Raw genomic sequence first — 17,842 nt, 5'->3', positions numbered from 1 at the left:
TCCCAGGGAAACAGAGGAAAGTGTCCCCCCTGCTGCCTCCACCAGGACCTTCATTAGCTCCCATGGCCAGCAACCAACTGCTGACCAACAGCCAGCAGAGGGAGAACATGGAGGCTTGGGGCGACTCGGGGCTCTTAGAGACCAGGGACCACAGTGTCGGCCCAGAAGGCTGGTTCCAGAATTGCCAGACACAAATGTACACAGGCCTCACAAAGACCCTGTATAAACAGTCTGCTGCTGGCAACAGGATGGCCATGGGATCTCCAACAGAGTGCCAAGATCAAATACAATCATCACGGGCAAATTCGTGAGTGGTTATTTCCAAACGGGGCATACAAATGTACACTCAAATTTAAAAGAAAAAAAAATAGCGTAGATTCAGTATAGCCACAGAATTTGAGGACTCCTAAAGGGATCTGAGAGATTTCCCAATCCAAGTCTCTTTCTAAACAGTGCTGTGCTGTTAGAGGTGACTTGACCAAAGGTAGAAAACAAGTTGGTGGCGGAAGTAGGACCCGACTCTCCCCACAGTTTGTTTAGTGCTTTTTCCACTTGGGGAGAGTGACCTTCAAAACTGGCCAGATGACAAAGGCACAATTTTATTGGTCACCGTGATCGCAAGTGACAGAAGGATGCAGCCATCATTTCCGTAAGAGCAAAGCACAGCTGAAATTCTGAAGAAGGTAAAAGCCTCAAATGTATACATATTTTGTGGGGTTTGGGGTTGTTTTGTTTTTTTTTTTTTTTGGAATTAACATTAAATTGTGGAAGCCCTTGCTTTAATCTGAGTTTTAGCGGGGAATCTGTTGCTTCAATCCCAGCGAAATCTATGCCTTGTGGAGCCTAATTTAAAATGTGAGGCCAAACATATCTGGAAAAGTACAGCTTTATCCTTCTACTTAATTTATACTATAGTGTGCTGTAATTAAGCCTGAAATAAAAGCTATATTCTGAGTAAAGACAAAAAGCTCTTGTTAATGACATTCCATTCCCGATGTAGAAAACAACAAAAGGCTTCTTCATTTGGAGCCAAATGTCATTATACTTTGTAGCTTGTGTGGATAGCTATTGGACTAATATTTGTACTGGGATTAGGGCTGGGATAACCAATCAGTTAACTCCTCCACTGCAGTTTCCTATTATCCTCAAATAAATGGCCAAAAGGAAAAAAAAGAGAATTGGCAGGCAGAACGACAACTATATTTATGAGACTAAACTCTCAAACCCTTCACAGTTTGCCGGGCAACTAATAACCATTTGCCAAGCTGTTCATTTAATAATGAGTCACTTAAGCCAAAACCAAATGTTCCTGCAACCAACCAATTCTACCATAGTCATATCCACAGTCAAAGCTCCAATTATTTATGTAATGTACGTACTTCCTTTAGAATAAGAAGAACAAGTTGCCGTGGACAAAAAACAAACTCCTCTTCTTAGCCAAAAGCAAGCTACCCTGCAGTATTTTGAATAACTGAAATGTGTAGGTCATTTGGTAATTTCTGAAAGGCAAAATGACCGAAAAGGGCTTGGGGAGTAATTCCTATCTATGTCACGACTCTGGACGGAGGGCCAGAGGCTCTCCAACCCAGCTCTGCACTCAGCATCACATGACCTTCGAGTTCATCTAACTGTGTCTGTTCCCTGGTTTTCCAAAAGAGAATGTCAGCGCTGAGAGCAGGCCTACCCTGGAATTATGAGGACTGAACAAAACCCTGCTTGTGATAGCAAAGTGAGTCGTACAGTATACGACACAACTGTAAGGGACGGTATAATTCATCAGGGGACGAGCAGCGATGCGGGCTGCTTTCCAAGAAATACATGTGTCAAAATAGGAGGGAACACCAACTTGCCTTTGCTCTCTCTTTCCCCTGCTTCTCTGGCCCAGCTCTGCATACCCATCAGTGAAGAAAAGCAACCGGCGGGTATCCTTCACTTTTTACTTACTAATAGTTCATCCATACTGGTCTGGCATTTTTCCAAGTTGATGCGCTTTATTGCTACGCGTTCTTGCCGGGGCTTGCAGAGAGCGGCCTGGACTACGGCCGTAGCGCCGCTGCCTGAAACAAAAGAAAAACAGCATCAGCTATCCGGTGGCATGCTGTCTGGTTACCAGTCACGACCCCCTTCCTAAACAAATACCTATCTTTTTTTTTTTTTGAAGTCTTCTACTCAAGGTATTCAAACCATTGCCTTTTAACATATTCTAAAAGAGTCTTGAGTCTGAAAATAATTATCTGTGGGAGAAAAAGCAAAGAGCAGACTGCTCGATGGGATAGAAAAACAGTGCCCGCACTCCAGAAGCTACAATCCACATCAAAAAAGCCCATTGCAATCCAGCATGTTTCCTGCTGCCCAAAACAAAGGCTGATAAAGTGACGGGTCTGAGGTCACAGGGACAAGAGACGCGAGCCTCCAAGCACAACACTGCCTGGAGGCCATTACTGTCTCTGGCCCCCAGGATTCTCTAACTTTAGTGCCCTTAAAATACCTCGAGCTCTTCTTCCATTTCAGCCCAAACCAAACCACTCCAGCCTGAACGACTTCAGGGTTTCCACGAGACGCCGTGACAACTTATCTGCTCTGAGTGCTCTTTGAGCTTATTCCTTCTAAGCTTGCTCTACAATTAGAAGAACAGGAATCAACCCGAGGATTCTCATGTTGAAAGGATGACTTTCAAGGATGCCAAGCAAGGGATGCAAATGTGTAATTACAAAAGCTCTCGGCATTCACATGAATTTCCTATTTCTAAGGTTTCATGATCATTAGCTAATGCACTCAAACTCCTAGGAGACAGAGTCATGTCATTATCCATATTTTATAAGAGCAAAATGTAGACGTGTAATGATTTGTGGCAGAGCACAAAGAGCTCCTAATCTGGTTTGTATTCCACGGGGGCAAAAAGACCTCTAGGTTAAGGCATCTCACTTCTGCAAAGAATACCAAAAACCTCCTTAGGATCACATAAATCTTCTACCCCTGCAAGACAGCCAAGCAGAGAAACAGCCTGTGCTCAGGATTGTGCAAAAGGGGGCCCAGATGTGGCCATGCACCTTTCTCCTTAAAGCTTTTCTTCGAGGACTACTTCTCAAATGAGTCATCCAGTATCATCAAATGGAGGAAGGGGCAGCTTTGGGCAATACAGAAGGGAGATCAGTATTAGCTTTCCTTACAGATGTGATAGGCAGGCATGACATTTCTAGTGAAAATCAATCCTTTCCCACACCAAGGAGGTAGGTGCCCAAGTGGGTGTCTTTGGAGCTGAAAGTCTGCCCTTTCTTCTGTCCTGTGGTCTCAACATCCACTCTGGCCCCTGGATCTGGTGTCCCAAGCAGATCACCCCATGCTCCAAAACCAGGTCTCCAACTTCAAGACTCCCATTCCAGGAAGTCCAACCGGTGTTCACCAAGGAGGGAGAAAATCCATATATACTAACCACCCCCTGTACCGTAGGCACTTTATTCATGCAATTCTCATTATAAGCCTGCACATTTTTTATTCCTAGCCTCGTGTTATATGTGAGAGCACTGGGACTTGGAAAGTTTGCCCACACAGCCAAGCGCCTGGGCTGGGGTCTGTGTCAGGTTGGCCAGACTCCAAGCTCCATGCTTTTCCCTGCTTCCCATAGGCCAGAGCCCACACTTCCCTTTCCCGCTTGTCCTGGCCATACAGGACAGAAAAAAATGTCCTACATGCTTGAACAAAAAAGAAACTACCTACAGGGAAGATTCAAGTGAGCCTTACTCTCTAGTTCAAGGAGGGAGTGCTATTGTCAGAGGTTGTTAAAAGGGCCTCCCTGTCCTTAATCTCACTGCCTGCCCCATCAGCTACTATTCCAAGTCCCACCATATCGGTCTTGGCCCTACAGATCAGAGCATGCTGGGTTCAATCCAGAATGCTCTAGATATCACAGCCAAATACTACAAAGAGGCCTGCTGATAGCAAAGTGTACTTTCCAGTCAAGGTCTCCAGAACAAGAGACCATCACTGACTGAGCCGCAGAGAAAGTGGTAAGTAACTGGTTAGCACTGGGCCTGGTATCCAGCAGAGAAATCAACACACATCTTTAAGTTGCTGCTGATGGGAAGTCATTCTCGGCTCTACCTGTTGTAGTCTCCCACCCAAATCTACCCCCACCCCCACCGAATCCTTAATCCACATCCCAGAACATTTTCAAAGCAGGGGAACTGAAAAACAGGAAAGGCAAGAACACACACTCCCAAAAAGGATAACACAAGTGCCTGTAAGAGGGGGCTGCCTCCCATGGCCTGGTAAATCCTTGACTATAAAAGTCTCCTGACTTCCACAGACACATGCAAGAACGCAGACAAAAATAAGAATTCTGGACAGAAAGAGGCAGCAGGAGAGAAAGTCTTTTATTAGAGCTTCACAACTAGAGAACTGTTATTACTTAACAACTATAACTGACTAAAGAACAACCAGCAGCTCCTCATCTCTAGAGAGAATAATCCTGGGGTTCCTGTCATTTCGTGAATGCATATCACCACTCACTGGACAAGTCAGGAGACACCGCTTTGACCCCAAAGATTTCCCTCAACTGCAAGGGAGATCAAGAACAACGACAGAGGGGCAGGGAGCCTTAGGGACCATCAAGTCCAATCCCTAGCTTTATGGATGAGGAAGGGAAGGGAAGAGCACCCTCACCAGAAAGCACCTTGATCTGGATTGACTTCCAGCCTCCGAAACTACGAGAAGTCAGCGCCTATTGTTTGAGGCTCCCAGCCCCTAGTGTTTCGTTAAAGCAGCCCGAGCTGACTAATACAGAAACCTTTCACTGTCAGTTCTACTCCCTGCTCTGCTATCACCTGTGGTAAATAATGCCGTACAAATTAGAAATTCTCAACAACTGCCTAATTAAGTCAGAGCAAGATAAGGTAACATTCAATGGAAGGGCTTCTGGTGGGCCACTATAGCTCCCAAATCTTAGGTTAGTAAGACCCCTGAAAAGGAGGTTCAGCAAGGATTCTACCCTTCCTATCCTTTCAATCCTGTACCAATTTCTTCTATGATGTTGGGCTTAATTTTTCTCTAAATCTCAGTTTCCTTAATGGGCATAATAAAATCTACCCATGAAGCTAAATAACATCGCTGGAAACATCAATTCAGTAAATGTTAGGCTCTCTCTCTGGAATGCATTTCTGCACCCACACAATTAAGGAGGCAGACTGTATCTATAGTTTGCACTAGCGCGCCCCCCTCCCCACACCATCACCACCACCCAGGGAGAAAAGAGAAGGCCCAGTAGCTCCAGGTCAGTACTAAGTATCATTCTGCTTACAGGAAGATTCAGTTGGTTGAAAGAAGGGAAAAGGAGGGCTAAGTTCAAAAACTGGAAGACTAAATGATTTCTAAGGTCTGAACCAGCATAATGAGTCTAAGAGTCTAAAATATAAGAGAAGAACCCAGAGAATTCTGGAATAGCTATGAATTAAGATTCTATAGCTAAACTTCTTATTGATAAGGTACTCTGATATCTAACCTAAAAATTACTTTAAAAAGTCTCTGTCTACCTGGATTGCAGGAGTTCATAACCTAGCCCTGCCACATAGTAAATGCTTGTTCTTCGACGACTGACTTAACTCCTCCATGCCTCAATTTCTTCATTTGTATGATGGAGATAATAGTACAGAGCTCACAGGGTAGCTGGGAGGATCACATGGGTTAATACACGGAAAGCCCTTGGAACCGTGTCTAGTACATAGGAAGCACTAATTAAATCTTAAGTTATTACTTTTCAGGGAAATCCCTCCAACTGGTGTCCAGCCAATTTGTTGTTCTAATGCTACATATTTCACGATGTTGACGTACCATAATTTGTTCAACCCTTCCTCTATTATTCCTTCTCTTTATTTCCAGTTTCCCCTCCAATATGAATAACATAGCAATAAACAGCTGATACTTTATATACATATTAGTCTATAAGAACTTTTCTTTATGTTAAAGTTAGGGCGTGGCCAACTGTCCAGTACCTCTCCTCATAAATGTCAGGAATTAAGAAACAAACGAAATAGATATTATATTAGCCTATAACATGAATAGTGACCAGTGGAAGGAAGCTGTCATCACATCCTACTTAAATGAGGAGCACCGAGCCAAAAATTTTCATACAATAAGTTTGCCCAGCTCTTAGCACATGGATGGACTCCTTCGTTATGCTTACCTGTCTTTTCTCAGTGCACAGTGTCCGGAGCCACGTCAGGCTGTCTTTTTGGATGTGCTGGCTGGGGAATGGATAATTAACAAAACAAATGGCTTTGGTCCAGCTGATGACTTCTTCCAATTCTCTCCTCATCCAACTTACTATAGGTGTTCTATCTATATCACGTGTCCAACCTCAAAGCCCATGAGGCCAGTCAAGGTCACGGGAGAGCCGGAAGCTGGCCAGCGTGTGCACAGACACACACGTGCACTCTGTAGGAACAGAGCTGCCTCCTACCCCCACTAATGTCGCCATGGAAGTTCGCCGACCTAGCACGGCAAGATTCTGAGTTTTGCAGAGAAGCTGAAAACTCAGAATTTTGTTTGAAATCTCCTAATACGATAAGGTTAGCAATTAAATTTTTTTTAACGTAAAAGCATTGTGAGTCACATAAAAGCTTGCCACAGGCTGTATTTTGCCTCCCTGTGTAACTACTATTTGGCTTCAGAGGTACACCCTTCCTTGCCTGGTGTCCAATTTTTAAATTATTTATTAGCTTACACATACGAAGTTGCCATTCTTCTCAATCAAAAGGGATCACATTTCCAATGATTCAACATAATACATGTACATACTCAGGATATGGGCCCACACTGATTTACTACATGTGGCCGTGTTGCCATCTACCTTATCCCACTATTTCCCACCAAGAGAAAACCACCAGGGCTATTTTCCTGTTGTTTGGTACGTTCTATGTGAAAGGAACAGCACAGTAAACTATCAAGTCAAACATAAAGAAGAGAGGCTGTGAGACAGGTGTTATACGCAATTTGCTATATGGATTCCTTAATAAAACAGACACTCCTGCCGGCCTGTCTGATAAGTGGTACACAGACTGTGTGTATACAATGGGCATGGCACAGCAAGGCCACGTTTCTCAAGGACGCTACAAACAGGGGACACCCACCCCACACACCGAGTGACCTTGTTTGTGTTACAACCACGCTGGCTGAGTTACATCCTTCTGCCTCCATCGGTGGACCCACCTTCTGGGATGGCTGGAGCAGAGTAAGAACTCACACAAAATAAATAAATGAAGGTGAGGGTGAGGTGGAGAAATGGCCACTGAGCAAATATGCTCACATTTCATCACTGACCTGCACAAACTCCCTTACCTGGGAGAGCCTGGCTTGTTGGAACCTTTAGAGGTCACAGACCTCACCAAAGGAAAGCAGCGCTCATATGTAACTTGGCAAGAATCATCTGATAATGCCACAGAAAAACAAAAAGTAGCCTGGGGATCTGATCGTAAGAGAGATAGAGGGGAACTGGGATGTGGAATCAAACTGAAATGTATGTCAATAAATTCACCTTGGACCTCAAGCTACATCTAAAGCAACAATTAAAACAAACATAAAAAAAAAAAAAAAAAAAACCTACATTACACTTACTAAATTCAGAAGGTACATGGATTAGGATTACTGATATAAATAAAATCCATAATGAATATTGCGAGAGTACAAGTAAATTCTAGTCACCCGGTTAAAGAGGAGTGGTAAGTACATGATAAGGAATTATTAAATAACAGGCTCTAGGGGCACCTGGGTGGCTCAGATGGTTAAGCATCTGCCTTCAGCTCAGGTCATGATCTTGGGGTCCTGGGATCGAGCCCCTTGTCAGGCTCCCAGCTCAGTGGGGAGCCTGCTTCTCCCTCTCCCTCTGCCTCTCCTGATTGTGCTCTCTTTCTCTCTCAAATGAATAAATAAAATCATTAAAAACAAATAAATAACAGACTCTAATTTCCATCAAATTCAATGTGATTAATATTGGGATTTACTCCCATTTTTTGTTTTCCTAACGATATACAGTAGATTAAAAAAATCACTCTGTGAATGATTAGTTGCCAGCTTAAAAAATACTTCATTAGTCTGAAGAGCACTCATTTAGGGCTTAGACCCCTCAAAGCTGGAACTGTATTCTAGGATTCTAGTCCTGATGCTAATACTAACCAACATGCAACTTGGAGGAAACACCTCTGTCTGTGAACGTGCATTTATTTGCTAAGAAAAAGAACATCCTATTTTGATGGGGCGGGGGCGTTTGACAAGCTAGCCCCAGGGCTTGGCGAGGATTCACCTGAGACGCTGCCTCCTCCCACAACCGCAATCAGAGTTAGTCATTTCCTCTTTGCTCCCAAGGACCCGGTGCAGCCTCATCCCAGCACTTACAGGATCATGGAGCGGTCTTCCCTGGCCTTATTACTCCTAGAATCAGCCCTTCCGCTGAGGCCCCTGCCTGGAATGCAGGAGGCCCTAGGTAAGTGTTTGCTAAGTGAATAAAACCCACGTCAACCCATCCCTGGAGAAGCTACCTAGACACAAGGGAGGTGAAGCTGTGTTCCACGCAGAGAGCACTAGGGCCCTGGCCGACTATACAATCTAGAAGCAAGGAGGAAGAGCAATTTTACTCAATATGTTCTCTCTGACCTGCTTGTCGTGTGTGTTTTAAGTAGGTAGTCAGTGTGTGTGGCAATTAACTCCAAGAACAGGCTCAGGGAGACTACCTGCCTGAAGGCATTTCTGATCTGCAGAACATCTGTTTCAATTTTAGAGTCAAATGTCACAGGAAAGCTCATACTAAAGAGCAGTGTTCCACCAGAATGGGTAGGGAACCTCAGTTTTAAAAAATTAAATCCCCTGGCCACTGCTCAGCATGAAGGAGCCACGTGAAATGAAGCAGGCTAATACAGTAGGGCCTTTGATGACTCCCCCGGAGTATAAAGTAGTGACATCAAACACCTAACAACGTGGAGAGGTGACAGGAGCCCTCAGCAGCCCTCCAAATCCATCTCAGGAACCACTGCGTCAGGCCCTGGAAGGCAGGCGGGACACATTCCTACAGAGCAAATTTGATTTTTAGATTCATTTAAAGGTCAAGTTCAAGTTCTTGCCCCCTGCACACTCAAAGCCCCATGATCTGGCAGGACTGAAAAACTTCCTGTTCTGCTCCAAGGGGGCAGTTCAACCCCTCCCAGCAAAACCTACTCGTTCTACTGATTAAATCAACCAAACAGAAGCCAACATTCCACAGAGGAATGTCCATTTCTATTCATACAGATAAACAGATACACCCACTGGCGAAAGCCAAAAGACACAAGTGTCCTGGTTCTAACAGGGTGTTCCAACATGGCGTCTCTCAATCCTCACTGCTCCAACCTTAAGCCACCTGGAAATGCGAAAGGCTACAAATACAAAAAGAAGAACCGGTCTCTACTCCAAGGTCAGTCCCATTCATCCCAGCTCCGCTACATGCATGTTGCCTTTGTATGAATAAGAGAAAGGTATCTCTCTCTCTGAATGGACACAAACCTGGATGTGCAAGGCCTGACAAGTACATGGTGCACTATTAGGGGGAAATACTCCTTTCTCCCAGTTAATTGCATCGTAGCTCATCGGGCTGAACGAGGGCTGATGTCCAGGCTCCACGGGCAATGTACACCCTTGGTGGCCTTGGAACAAAGATTAGCATATCCAAAGCACCCATCCTATAAAAACGAAAATAAGTAAAGTTTGTTTCTAAGCACCAAGACAACAAGCCCAGACCTAACAAACAGCCCCATGAGAAGGCCCTGGATTGGGGTGGATTTTCTCAGAGCCTCTGAGACAGAATAACAACATCAGAAACACCTACAATGTCTGTTTCAAAAACAGATTATTGAGCCCATACCCAACCTATTGAATCAGAATTACTAAAACTGGTGGCCTGATATGTGTGTGTTTTTTTTTTTTTAAGAGTGAGAGCATGAGAGTGAGCAGAGGGGAGGGGCAGAGAGAGAGAGAGAATCTTAAGCAGGTTCCATACTCAGTGAGGAGCCCCACTCAGTGCGGAGCCCAACGCGGGGCTCCATCTCACAACCCCGAGCCAAAATCAAGAGTCGGATACTTAACCAACTGAGCCACCCAGGAGCCCCAGTGATAGGTGTATTTTTAATAAGCTTCTCCAGCGATCCCCCTCTTCTCTCAAGTTTGAAAACCATGGTTTCTGGGTCTCAGCTTGCCTCTCCCTTCCCCCGCCAGGACACAGGAAGATTTATCAGTTAGGAGCCAGTTAGGAAAATAGAAAACAACACTAGGTGCTACAACAGATATCATTTGATATAAAGAAGCAGTTCAACAAGTATCAGAGAGCTGAAAAGACTGAGCAATAGAGCGGAACTGTGGGAAGCAGCTCCCACCCCTGGGGCGGGGGATGGGGAGTCAAAGGGAGGAGCTGGGGTTACGGGAATCTAACAGTTGAGAGGAGGGAACCCACAGAGCTGGGAGCAGACCTCTTGAGGAGCAGGTGTTGCCACCTCGGGACCCTCCGTGAGGGCCCACGTGGGGCTGGGACGCAAACTTCTGAGGATGGCCAGGCAATGGATTCTCTGAGGGGCACCAGGAGCCTGGTTCTAGGACGTCGCAAGGAGCTGGAGACAGGAACCAATGCCTGCTAGCAGAGTGAAGGGCCCTTTCTGGAATGAGGCTGACAAGCACAGCAAGCAAATGGAATGAATCATGTCCCTTCTGCCTCCTCCAGCCTCCCAGAAGCCCTCTAGCAGCCCCTATTCCAGAGCTTAACAGGGAAAGAGCACACAGAAGGAGGAATGTGGTTTGCAGACTAACAGCCCAATACACAAACCAGTCTAGAAAGGTCTATCTGGTGCCTAGAGACAACCACTTAATAAGGAGCCAAGGGAATAGGATGTCCATCAGCCCAACAAGAGGTTGGTGCTTATTCCAGGCCTAGCAAGGGCCAGCCTTGTTCTTTTCATTCTCACTCACTCTGTTTTCAAACACAATTCCTAAAATGGCCCCTTTTAATATCTAATACTCCCAAAATGTTCATTCTATCCTTACAACCCCAGCCCAGCCCCATTCAACTTCCTTTTGAGCGGGGGTCTAGGGCCAGGCGGCCCTACCAGCAATGTGACCTTGGGCAAGTTTGCTCTGTACATCTATGCCTCAGTTTCCTTAACTATAAAAAAGGGAGTGACAATCATAGCTACCTCATGGATGGCTGTAAATATTACATGACGTAATACAAATATAGCAATATAAATGAACATGCCTGGCATGTAAGTGGTTATGTTTTGACTGTATTAATATTATGAACAGTATGATTATCCCAGACACCTGGATAGAAACCCCAACGAGGTCTAAGTTTCTAAAAAAAAAAAAAAAAGCTGTTTATCCCCCTCCCCCGGGATCACCTCTGCCCCCACCCCCCCACCCCCGAGTTCCACTTCTTAGTTTCCTGTGAAATTAAGTCCACTTCTCCCAACCCTACTCCTGGTAGCCAGCAATGACAACTAATTTTTATACAATGATTGGGTGTACAGAAAATTATGCAGGGAAATAATTCATCTCAAGATCCACTTCTCTGGTAATTATCCTTGGCTACCATATCCATGAAGAAGCAAGTAACTAAAACAATTCTCCTAGCTCAAGGACAGAGGGAAAAAAAGTCCACTCACGTTAATGCCACCCACCCCTCCCTACCTCTCCATCTGATTTGACTTTACTCATGATCCCACTCCTGCTTAGCTGGCCTCCTGTGGCAACCTGAGGTTCTCCCCCAAGTAACACCACACAACAAGAGGTAAGGGACAACCCTAAAGGATAAAGGTCTTCCTTCCCCTCTCTTTTGACACACTCTTCATCCTGGAGCAGAGGGATGATGCCACAGTCTGAAACGCTAGCAGAAAAGAAGAGGTACAAGGGAGTGCTAATTACAGGACTGCAAAGGTCCCGTGTGGTGGAAAGCAGCGCCTCAGCAACCTGAGCGGGCCCAGGGTGCAGTGGAGTGAGAAAGAAGTCGAAGAAGCACCCCACAAAGGGCACTTCGCACCATAAGGGGCCTGCCAAAAGTAGCAGCATGCTGTCAATCCCTGCTTCCACCAGCTCCACCCCGAGGTCCCCCACACAGAAGCACCTGCAACATCTCCCGGTGCCATCGGGGGGAGCCTGGCAGGATGTCAGGAGAACTCTCCCTCCCGTGGTCTTGAGGTTAGGGGCCAAAATGTTAGAGGACTATGGGGGAATTGGAAAATGTGCAGATAATGCAAGGGATCACCTGGGTATCCCAGGAATATGCAGGTGCTGACTTGGTGGGTCTGGGGTGGGGGCTCCCAAGTGATACGATGCAGCTGGTCCATGGACCACACTTTGAATTGCTAGAGCACAAGGGAGGTAGCTGACCCAAATCACCCACAGAGGTTCCAGGTGCCCACCTCCTAACAAAGGAGTACAGTGTTCAGAAACCTCCTGACCCACCCCTCCTCAATCCCAACAGTGGACTGGGGAGGGCAGCATGAGCCATGGGGTCATGGGGAAGCAGATGCCTGGGGAGTCTGGGAGAAGAGGCAATGAACAGCTAGGGGAAGGGGTCACCCGGTCTGCAGGAGTCCAGAGGGAGCAAATCCCTCTACAGGGAACCACACTTGGTAATTTTATGTGTATTTAGCTCTTCAAAATGAAGATTCAACACTCTTCCCCTTAACGTTTATTACTTGATTTTTCCGTACATTTTCAGAAACTGGCTACAAATGAAAGATGAGGCCAACTCTACTTTCCTGCCTCAGGAGACAAAGTGTAATTTAACTTCAAAATTATCTCCAGTAACTGTGGCTTAAATTAACCTGGGCTCCAGTTACCTGGAAATTTATTCCATTAATCCAGAAAACAGGATTCCTCAAATATTATGGGTAACGAGGAACACACAGTAAACAAAAGTGAACAGCCAGATCACCGTAAATGCTTTTATTCAACACACATTAAACAAGTAAACTTTATAACAGCAATACGATGTCTAAAGTCAACATACACAGGTTACCTCGTATGGCATTTCAAGAAAAAAAATTATGACAAATAGTAATTTTGTTACCTGAAACTCCCTTCTTGTAGCATGAGGTCTAGGTCCCCAGCTCTGTGACCCCTCTCTAACTGGCAGCAGACGTGTATTCTATGAAGGGCTGCGTTGAGGAGCAATATGACGTGGAGTCACTCATTCAACACCTCTTGTTTTAATAGCTAGGCTGATTTGATTGGTAAGTACTTGTTAAACCGATCTTTTAAGAGAGAAACTCCTTGATCTCCTTTCTGTTTCATTTACTCATCAAATGATAGAAGTGTTCAGTTTTATGTATTTGCTGTCAGTTTCTGGCTAACCAGGGCTTCTACCTTGAACTCCAAGCTCTCAGAAGGCAGTCACCTCCACTCTCAATGTGCCCTGTTCACTGCCAAGAAGACCCCTCCTACACATAATTTAATAAAAACCTGTTGGCCAGGCCCTCAGGTCCAGGCTCCAAGCTGCTGGCCCACCAGCTATACTGTATGGACCCAAATCCTGAAAATGCCCCGGTTTCAGAGTCAACCTTCTCATGTGTCAATTAGCTCCACTCTGTTACTTCAGCCAATCCAGTCCCAGTCAGGAGACCAAAATGGACAGATAGGTATAACAACTTCACCACCAGTAATGAGGATGGAGTGGGAAGGACCAACCGAAAGCACGTGATCTACCATGTACAATAACTAGTAATGCCTTCAACACACACAGAATAAGAGCATCTCAAAGTTGAAAACAAACTTCAATTTACAGTTCATAAAATCATATGACAAAGGCTATGTGCTTGTTTATTTATTCAAAGACTTTATTGAGCTTCTAAGAATGTGTCAGGCAGTATTTAAAGTGCTGGGAAGGAGGCAGAGAGGAAAAAGAAAAATTGGGATGACAGGCATAGATTTCTTTAAAAATCATGAATGAGAATTTGATTTTGTGATAAGTGCTATGACAAGACAGATACATTAAGTTGTGGGAAGATCACTTGAGCTATGATGGTCAGGGAGGCAGGCCTCTCTGAGGTGGTGACTTCTGGGCTGAATTGAAGGAGCCACAAAGATCTGTGGGGTGGAACATCCCAAGAAGAGAGGCAGCACATGCAAAGGGCCTGAGGCAGAAATGAGTTTGGAGAGCTTGAAGGACAGAGACAATTGTAGTGTGGCTGGAGCTTGTTGATACAGAGGGTAGGTGGTAAAAGACATGGTCGGACAGGTAGGCAAAGAAATGAACACACAGAGAGAGCCCTGTCAGCCAAAATAAGTGCTTTGGAGAATTTTGACGAGAGCTATTGACTCACATTGTATGCTGCTCACCCCAGCTGCACTGTGCGCACGAGGTTAAAATGGGAAGCAAGAGCAGATGCAGCGTGACTAGTTAGGGAGGTGCCAGAGATGGGCAGGCGCAAATTCATGATGGCCAAAGCTAGGGTGACTGAAGACGGAGGGAGAAAAGTGGCTGGATTCGGGATATATTTGGAGGTAGAGCCTCGGGATTTGCTAATTGACTGGATGTTAACTAGGGGTGGTGTGGGGGCATTTGGGTAATAAAACTAAGTGCATGATCGCCTCCACTATAAATCACCACTGCATTTTATAACAAAGAGGCTTGATTCTCTCTTCACCTTCACCCTTTCCAAAAAGCTTGAGCTACCATGCATTTGTTCAACCAACCTCCCAAGTCAAGAACAGGAAGGGTGAGGATGCAGGGGCCGGGAATGTGGAAACTAGGCTGGTGCTTACTGAGGAGAGGCAAGTAAGAGCAGGGGGTGTGCTTCTGCACGTTCAAGAGATGTTCTCAGGGAAGAAAGAATTGTTCAGTCATTTCCTACAAATGAATATTTGTGTGTACTGCCTCATGAAGAAACATGTTTTAACACCAAAAACCGAAATATAAATATTTGGTATTTGGAGGCATTCTTTTTTGTTCATCCCACTCTTTTTCTTTTGGAGGCTCAGAAGAAATAATTAACCAGTCCAATGAAAGCTTTTTTCCTCCCTTCCTTAAAATTAAGCCATGGTAAGCAGCAATGACAAAGAGTGTTCTGAATAAATCTTTTAAAACCCATTACCCAAACACAAGTCTTTTCAGGACTGCGTATGACATTCTAATCCTTATTCATACCCACACACATATACACTCACATAATATAGTCATGGTAATTATGGCTCCATGTTCCGCTGTGTGCATGGTGAATTAGACTGTAAACATTTTTCATGTTTCTAAAATATGTTTATAATTACACTGGTTGCAACACAATACCCCAACATGTTATTGAACCATAAACTCTTGCCTTTAACCCTAGGATTAGACACTTGAATCCTCCTTTCTCGGGGTTTTGTAAAATAATTTCAAAGGGATAACCCACCTTTGTTGCAAATAAAAGCTAAAACAATGCCAAATGCAGAAGCTTCAAGCCTCTAATTAAAAAGTTGCTGTATTCAGTAACTTATTAAATTGCTTATAAAATCATTTATCTGTCAATGATTTGCCAAACCCCAGTGAGTAAAAGGAAATACATCAATTTCATTCGGGATTATTTACCTAGGATACTAGAAGAACTCACAAAGCACAAAAGGAAATTGGCTGCACCTGCACCAGAGAGTGTGCACTGATTTTTTTTTAGTGAGTGAATGGAATACAAACTTCGAGGACCATCACCTTCTCTGCACTGTGATTTGGCCAAAGTCTTAGCCTTCATCGGGTAAGAGTCCACAGATGAGACACTGCAAGAGACAACTCTGAACGCTTTAAGTATAGTCCAACAATGAAATAGTTCCCTGTATGTAAACATGTGTGGGTGATTTAGAACTCTATAAATACATAACACAAATAAATGTCATAGAGAGATTCATTCCGTATTCTAAAGGTGCCTTTCCTTTAAAGGCTTCCGAACCCCTCGAGGCATGGTTACAAAGTGTCATATGCTACGCTACCCAGTTGCCACTTTCCCAGCTGCACTCCGGATTCTTTGCTGGGGCGCTGTATTTTAGGCGATGCTAAAAGTAGCAGAGGGGCAAGGGGAGCGTCAGGGGCTTTAGCTTCCAAAAGTATTTTGTGCATCCCTGAGACCCTGACACTTCAAGGGTTATGCCGTGCAGCAGATACGAGGCTGACACCACTGAAGTTCATTCTCAGCTTTAAAAGGAAGCCAGTCCCAGCCTGTCTGTGAAGATTCGCAAATGCCTTGGACACCAGAATGTCACCTTTTCCATGTATTTTACTCACTGTCCTTAACTTGTGAGTCCAACCATTTCAGGAGAATGTCTGCAGGAGAACAAAAGATGGCTATCTACAGGTAAGATCCCATCATGGGTCCCCTTAACCGGAACACTACGGAAGCTGTTCAGTTTTGCAAACTGTACCGTATTTCAAAGTCACTGGTGAAAAGGCACCACTTTAAGGAATTCCATGATGATTCCCTGTATTTTTTATGTCAATGCAGACTCTCACATCTTCTGCCAGGACTTACATTGAACAAAAACTCCAAAAGGACATCCAGATTCTTTGGACAACTGGTATTCAGCCATATCCAATACTGCTTGAAATAATTAAGCTGTCAGCAGGGTCTTAGAAATGTTTGGGCTATGAGAGTATCTGGATGTCATATTATGTTTCACGATAGTATCTGACCTGCATTACAATTCCTCATATTCTCCAGCAAAAAACAAAATGACCGAACAGGGCCAAAGAAATAATGTTCTGTTTTCCATTCACCTTAGTTTCGCTCTCGATCTTCAAAGTAACATTTTCCTGAGCTTTTTAAATCTATGTATCAAAAACTCTATGTCAAAATATTTAAGAAGTGGGAAAGGCTATGACAGGTTAAACAGGAGAAAAAAAGCAATCCATGGAAATATTAAATGTTACGCTACTAGTCTCAGAGCTCAGCACACTTGAAATCTATAGGACACAGCATCTCCAACTACCATCTTACTCTCAACTCTGAAACAAATGTATTTAAAGGATACCACAAGTTAAAATTAGAATTAAAAAAAAAAAGACATTCTTGGGGCACCTGGGTGGCTCAGTCCGTTAAGCATCTGCCTTCACCTCAGGTCATGATCCTGGAGTCCCTGGATGGGGACCACGTCAGGCTCTTGGCTCAGCGGGGAGTCTGCTTCTCCCTCTGACCCTCCCCTCCTCATGCTCTCTCTCTCTCTCAAATAAATAAAATCTTTAAAAAAAAAAATCCATTCAGTTAAGCAAATTCTTTCTCATCTTCTACCACCATTTAACCAGTGAACATGCACCTTGTATTTCTGTATCAGTTTATAAATAATCATATTTTCTCTACTTGGTTTTATGATGATGAAATCCACAGAAATGTCTACTTGCCGTGGGCTCAGGGACCTAATGTTATCAGACAGAACAATCATCTTCTTTATCTCAGGGAAACGAAGAGGTATTAACAAACATCTTCTATGTGGGACTGATACCAGCCCAGAACAACCTGACTCTTTGCACTACACGCTTTTTTTTTTTTTTAAGATTTTATTTATTTATTTGACAGAGAGAGACACAGCGAGAGAGGGAACACAAGCCGGGGAAGTGGGAGAGAGAGAGGGAGAAGCAGGTCTCCCGCTGAGCAGGGAGCCCGATGCGGGGCTCGATCCCAGGACCCTGGGATCATGACCTGAGCTGAAGGCAGATGCTTAATGACTGAGCCACCCAGGCGCCCCTGCACTGTACGCTTTGGGTACAAGATTCACAGTCACAGTCTCCAACTCAATAAATTCATCTGATGACAGGAGGAGTTGGGGAGGGGGGGCGAATACCAACAAGGAGTTAAAACTTTTTAAAGGCACGTCT

General features: G+C 44.6%; 1 protein-coding gene across 1 annotated transcript in view; it reads right to left on the bottom strand.

Moving 5' to 3' along the window:
* Nucleotides 1-17,842, bottom strand: part of STK39 (serine/threonine kinase 39) — a 310,863-nt gene that overhangs the window by 249,555 nt on the left and 43,466 nt on the right. Inside the window, exon 2 of the mRNA XM_035007841.1 lies at nucleotides 1,945-2,057. Within this exon, the coding sequence (XP_034863732.1) occupies nucleotides 1,945-2,057 (113 nt within the window). The remainder of the gene's footprint in view (nucleotides 1-1,944; nucleotides 2,058-17,842) is intronic.

The sequence above is a fragment of the Mirounga leonina genome, unplaced genomic scaffold (assembly GCF_011800145.1).
Source record: "Mirounga leonina isolate KUSES-001 unplaced genomic scaffold, KU_Mleo_1.0 Mir_151, whole genome shotgun sequence".
NCBI classification, from domain to species: Eukaryota; Metazoa; Chordata; class Mammalia; order Carnivora; family Phocidae; genus Mirounga; species Mirounga leonina.
The sequence above is the reverse complement of the archived record's forward strand: the minus strand, read 5'-3'. Positions and strand labels throughout refer to the sequence as shown.